The sequence below is a fragment of the Myotis davidii genome, unplaced genomic scaffold (assembly GCF_000327345.1).
Source record: "Myotis davidii unplaced genomic scaffold, ASM32734v1 scaffold478, whole genome shotgun sequence".
Taxonomy (NCBI): Eukaryota; Metazoa; Chordata; class Mammalia; order Chiroptera; family Vespertilionidae; genus Myotis; species Myotis davidii.
The window spans coordinates 560,239-566,579 of record NW_006289570.1 but is presented as its reverse complement, the minus strand read 5'-3'; the positions used below and the strand labels follow the sequence as shown (position 1 = coordinate 566,579).

General features: G+C 52.6%; 1 protein-coding gene across 1 annotated transcript in view; it reads right to left on the bottom strand.

Moving 5' to 3' along the window:
- The window catches only part of SSH1 (slingshot protein phosphatase 1), a 29,488-nt gene that overhangs the window by 5,766 nt on the left and 17,381 nt on the right, over positions 1–6,341 (bottom strand). The window contains exons 12-15 of the mRNA XM_015562821.1: positions 5,062–5,208; positions 3,391–3,591; positions 432–990; positions 7–161 (exon numbers count right to left, since the gene is read on the bottom strand). Of these exons, the coding sequence (XP_015418307.1) occupies positions 7–161; positions 432–990; positions 3,391–3,591; positions 5,062–5,208 (1,062 nt within the window). The remainder of the gene's footprint in view (positions 1–6; positions 162–431; positions 991–3,390; positions 3,592–5,061; positions 5,209–6,341) is intronic.

The window sequence follows — 6,341 nt, the reverse complement described above, 5'->3', positions numbered from 1 at the left end:
TGGGGCAGGAAGGTTGGCTGGGTGCAGATGGCGGGGGCCCCGGGGGTCTCGCGCCGCTCCCCGAAGGCCTCGGGAGCCCTGCTGGCCGTGGGGTACATGCAGTCAGCACAGGACTTGTAGGAAGGCTTCACTTTGTTGAGGATCCCGAATAGAGCATCGTGCTGGAAGGGGACAAGAACGTGAGAGCGTGACACAGCCAAAGATCAGGACATACCAGGAGGGCGTGGGCGGGTTGGGGGGCCCTGGAGGGATGGTGGTCTCACTGCAGGAATAGGGACCGCTCGCTCTGAGACAAACCCAGGGGTCCCTGGGGGTAAGAACTGCCAAGGTGGCGGAACAAAGCAGCTGAGGGGGCTGGGAGGGGGCTGGGAGGGGGGCAGGACAGAAGTGATGGGGGGGGTTTGCTGCCCCACACGCTGGCCCACACCTACCTCAAAGTCATCCGGACAGCTCCTCTTGCTATTGTTATTATTTAGGTTTTCCCGGTTGAGCAGGCTCTTATCCAGCTGGGCTGGGGACCTCCCCCACCGCCCTGCTCCGGGAGCCTCCTCCCTCTCCATCTCCTCCACGGCGGGCAAGGGGCCACGGTGGGCTTTCGGGCTCCCGAACTCCGGTTTCTTCTTCACCTCCTTCTCACAGGGCCCGGGGCCTTCCTGGGGAGGTCTGGCTGGCGTGGGCGCTGCTGGAGGCTGAGCTGCTTCCTCCAACAGAGCGTCCTTCTCCAGATCGTCTAGCTGGACCAGGCCGCCGGTTTCGTCGCTGGGGGAGCGCAGGAGGGGGTCTGAGAGCCGCCGGAAACAGCAGGAGAGAGAGGGTCCTCCTCCTCCTGGGAACCCAGGCTGGGCAGCATCGTCCAAGCAGGACAGCCGGGCTTCCCGAGCGTCATCCAGGGTCTCTGGCAAGAAGTCCCCGGACCCCGCGAGGTCACCCACGGGCTGCTGGAGGCGGCTCTCGGTCTGCTGGCGCCAGAGCTTGTTGTGCCTTTGTTTGCTGGGGGAGGAAGGGCAGAGGAAGGTCATCAGAGGCCAGGGCCCAGGGAAGAGGGGTAGGGATAGGGGGAGCCAGCGAGGCTGGCGTAAAGCCTCTCTCTGTTCATCTGTCCCCAAGAAATGAAAGGACGAGAGAAGCAGGACGAGGACCCAAAAATCATCGTGGCCCTCGCGAGAAACCGTAAAGGACCCTCTGTCACGTGACAACAACATGGCAGACGGGTGAAGGGCACCTAGACCTGAAATGCTATCGGGAGCCAGTGTCCCATCTCATCGGGTCATGCCACTTCATGTCCCACCTCTCAGTTTCTCCATCTGTCAATATAAATATTTATATACGTACCGGTATATAGTTATACTAATACAGCAATGTGAGTACGTAATGCACGTGAATAAAGTTGGGGAGATTCCAGAAAACTATAAATGTTGTTTATAGTGAAACAGGATTTTTTGAGGGTGAAAAAGACAGGTTTTAGGAAATTTTAGAAATTAAGAGGACCATGGAAGTAGCACAGGGCTACAGAGCAGCAGCAGGTGTATTTCCATAGAATAGGGAAGCTGAAAAGCTGCACCGGTACATTTCTATAGAATGAGGGAGCTGGGAACAGCAAAAGGTCTATATTTACAAAATAAAGGAAGGAAGCCCTTCATCCAGAAGGAGTAGAAGAAAGCCCAAAGGGAACAGGAAAACAATAAGGACGGAAGTGGGGGAGAACCTCACATGTCCCATGTGAGGTTCGACCTTGAGCTCAGGAGTTACTATAGTAAACCGTCTAAGGGAATAGTGACCAATCAGAGGGGATATCAAGGCACAAGGACCTGCAGCCTTTATAAGCCGCAGGGAAAAGGAACTCAGTGGGACCCCTTCCCCCTCCCCAAGTGGGAGTCTGTACTTGTTCCTCAGTAAATCTCCACCTTTGTTATAACATCTCCTGTCTGTGGATTCATACTTTTTGACTCCGGTGGAAAAAGAATCCGGGACATCCTGCCCAGTCCAAAAATTCTGCTTCATTCATTTAGGTCAGAGAGATTACAGGTCTGTTTTAAAAATCTGTCTTCTAATACTATGGTGTTTTTATGATACATTTTCAAAACATAAAGGTAAAAAGAGAAAGGCTTATAGTGAAGTTAAGGTAAAGAAGTCACCTCCAGGAACCTGAGAGCAATGCAGACATCATGGGGTTGTAAGGGTTGAGATGAGAGAATTGAATGTAAATGAAGGTTCTGCTATTGTCGGTCAATGCGAGAGAGTGTCAGGATCACTCATGACTGCTTGCTCCCTGGGCATGTTGTGGGCGAGGCCGGGGGCCCTCAGATGGGGCTGCGATTCAAGGTCAACACCACGCAGCTGTGAACGCAGCCTGGAAACCCCTGAATGGGCTGAAAGGGCACTGGTGGAGTGAGGGGCCGAAGGGCTCAGCGGTGCACACTTCTCCGCCTCAGCCTCCGCCCTGCCTGGGGATCTGTTCAGCCACCCTCTGCTAGACAGTGGAGATGTCCGGAGCTGTCCTCTGGACCATGTCCAAGCCTGCTTCCCCAAAGTGGTCAGAGGCCGAGACGTAGCCTGCTCCCTCACAGCACCAGTCAGAAATAACCAGGGAGGCCTCCTACAGACGGAACAGAAAGGGAGGAGGGGGACAGAGACACCGAGTTCCGGGGTACAGCAGGGATCCCCCGGGGTGGCTGGAGGACCCCTCCCGGTACGGGCGGGAGAACTTCGGGGCCTCCCTGCCTTGGAGGCCAACACACCTGGGCAGGTGCTCCCTTCTGCTGTCCCTGGCTGTGAGGTGCGGGCAAGCCAACCTCCAGCCGTCAGTCCCTCGTCCTCCCGTAAGTGGGGGTAACCTGTACCCTGCAGACTTCCCAGGTGGGGTTAGAAATGCAGAAAAACGACATCCCATCTACTGCAGCCAGGTCTAGCAGGGCCTCCACAAGGTGCCCGTACTCATGTGCATCCACAACCACCCGACCAGGTGGGCGCTGGTTCTTTGCTCAGAAGGAGAAGAGCCGGGGGCGGGGATGGACTGACGAGCCTGCCCTGAGCTGCCCTGCTCATCAGTGGGGGAACCCCGCCTGCCCCGCAGTCCTCGGCACTGCCCTGCGGCGAAGCCTGGCACAGCGCTCGGCCCAAAGCAGATGCTCAGGAAACGCGGCACCCACATGCCCGTGCCGCACACAAAGCGGTGCCTTAGAGCAGGAGTCAGGCACCGTTCCCTCCCGCCGCAAAACAGCCGTGCGTGCCAACAGCATCAGAACAGATCCCTCCTGGAAACCACTCATCAAACGCCAAACAATAGCTGTTTTTCTCACACCGGCCCCCTCCACCCCTCCCCTGCGTCAGGGTTTTGGCTGCGGGCGGTTGGCGGCTCAGTTCTGCCAATCCTCGCAGACAGTCACCCACCTCGCGTCCAAGATGCCTTCATACTCAGACAGCTGCCTCATGAAGCCGGCGTTGGGGCGCGTGATGCTGCGCTTCTGCTTCACGTAGTTGTAGGCTTTCTCCAGGGGCCAGCCGAATTCCTTCATCGCATACGCGATGACCGTGGAGGCGGAGCGGCTGACACCCATTTTGCAATGTACCAGGCATTTGGAGTGGTTCCTCCTGGCGGGGGAGAGAGTTTTAAAGAAGCTTAACTTCGCTCTCTCTGTTTTTTTTCCACCACGGACAGTTTTAAACCCTGACGTTAGGTCATTGCCCAAATGCTCCCAGTCCCGATGTTTACGCAGCACATGTCCACACGCCCTCTAAAGGAAATCGCTTCCCTGCGAAATCAATTAGCACACAATGGGGAATCAAGATAAACCTCTCCTTGCCCAGCAAGTTTTGCAGGGAGAGCTCAAAATCTGGGCGGACTTCAGGGACAAGGTGGGTATCTTCCCACATCGCGGGGATAGGCTCGGAGACCAGAAACCCTTTTGTGGGAAGCAAGTGGGCAGCGAAAGAGAGATCTGCAAGAGAGAGGTCTAGATCACAGCAGCTAGAGCAGATGGAGACGGGGAAGGGTTACTACAGAAGAATGGGGTCAGAGAACCGGAAGCCGCAAGGCCCTCTGGAGACAGGAGGTCAAGGAGCCAGGGCGAGGCTAGCAGCACCACGGACTTGGCCGAGACAGAGACAAACTAGGGGAGGGTGGGGCCCGAGGTTGTGAGGAGGCAGTGCTGGCCCGGGCGCGGCTGACTGAACAGATAGGACAAGGCCAGACACAGCGCTCCTCCGCTCCTCCGCATGGATTGAGGGAGCGCCGGGCTGGAGAGGGCGGCACCTGTCAGCTCTGTGTGCCCAGGAGGCGAGCCCACCTGTCTGCCTGTTTACGTTAGGAGGAGCCAGCTTGGCAGTCGAGCAGGCTCATTTCTCCTACTTCAGGCTTAAAATTCATCACCGAATCTCAGTGCCTTTTTCTTTTTCTTTTTTGACTGCTGGTCTCCTATCTACCCCAGGAATGCAAACTATGAAGTCATGTGGGGAAGAGCAGGTTATGTCGCTTTGACCTGGAGGGGTGCAGAGCAGAAGATGGGGTTCCAAGGGGTCCTCTCTGTTCTGACTGCACAAGGCAGAGCTGTTTCGCAGGAGAATACGGTGAGGACCAGAGTTGCGTGAAACCATGACGGGCTCACAGTCTGTCCCATTCAGCCGGGACAGGACAATCGCGCTAGCTCAGGGGGGAAGGCAGCCCTAGCTCAGGGCATCGCCTGAGTAGATTTCTCTGAGGGAGCAGTCCCAAAGGTGCTCGAAGTCCACATACAAGTGGCCCTCCCTTCTCTCTCCTTTGGCTCAGCGACTCCCGCGGGCCGAGCCTCCCAAGAGTGTTCATGGGGTCCTGGATTCTTAACTGGAACCAACGGGCCAAATGTCACAGCCAATGCTCGGTGGGAGGGAACCAGCTCATTGGGGCCCCACCTGGAGCTCAGCAACTCTGAGGGGTCCTGTGGTCGGAAGTCAGAGGGCCACCAGACACCCAGGCTCCCTAAAGCCAGGAGATGTCCATGTCTTGGGCTGTCATTAATTTCTGCCCACCCAGCATCCGCCAGTTTCTCCCTCAGACCGGTTTCTTTGGCTTCTCCGCCCACTTACTTTGCTTTGTTTATAAAGTGGTACGCCTCGTTCCAGTGGGCAAGAAGGTCTGTTGTCTCTTCATCATAGACTCGGATGTTGTGATATGCAAATAAGCCAGGGAAGAAATTATCTATTTCTCTAGTGACATTTAAGATGTAGTCAACACTGCAATGACAAAAAAGAAAAAAAAAAGAAACACATTTGGAGAACCAGAATGAGGAGCTATGAAAAACAAAATAACAAAAAATTGAACAGAGAAAAAAAAATCAAATATGCATTATTAAAGGGCATATGTTTTTTGGTAGGACTTCTGTTTTTTTCTTAATAGTAATTTTTTTTTGTATTTTCTAAATGCCCTCTCTATGATGAGAATGCATATTTATAATAAAAAACCAAACTTCTTTATAAAAAATTTATAAAAAGAAAAGTTCAAAGCATTGCTAAGCAATGTTAACTCTGGAAGGTAGATATATATTACTTAAATGCATTTTTACTAGGTGCACCAATTAATTATGCGGACTTTTTTCAAGATGGAGTTACACATATGTTGATATATATGTGATTTGATATGTATGCGATTTTGTTGTATTGCTCCTCCAGGTGACCACTTGTTCCGATCGATGGTACACGCGCTTTCTGAGCAGCACTTCAAAACGTACGAAGAAGTGGAAAATCGGGTCTCTGAATGGTCTGCCTCAAAACAAGAAAAGTCCTATTGGGATTGTCTCCACAAATTACCTGAAAGATGGGGGAAATGTGTAGCTAGCGGTGGACATTACTGTGAATAAAGCACTTTTGATGTTTCCCTTGAAATTATCCTGTTTTCTTTGATTACAAAATCTGCATTTTTAATCGGTATCTGCATTTTCAACCGGTCTGGTGAATACAGCAGGTGGGTTAATACTTCCCAGGCAAGATCTTTTAATGTATCTTTAACTGGTTTTGAAGTGTGTGATGGTGCATCATGAAGCAAAATTACTTTGCTGTGTCTTCTGGCACATTCTGGTCATTTCACGATGAAAGCATGGTTCAAATTGATTATTTGTTGTCGGTAGCGATCAGTATTAACGGTTTCACCTGGTTTTAGAAGCTTATAATACACCACACCTTCCGGATCCCACCAAACGCAGAGCAGTGTCTTCTTTCCAAAGCGATTTTGCCTTGTAGTCGATGTTGATCATTGACCTGGATCAACCCATGATTTTGTGCGTTTGGGATTCTCAAAATAAACCCACTTTTCATCGCCAGTCACAATTCGATGCAAAAAAGACTTTCTTTCGTGCCTTTGAAGCAACAGT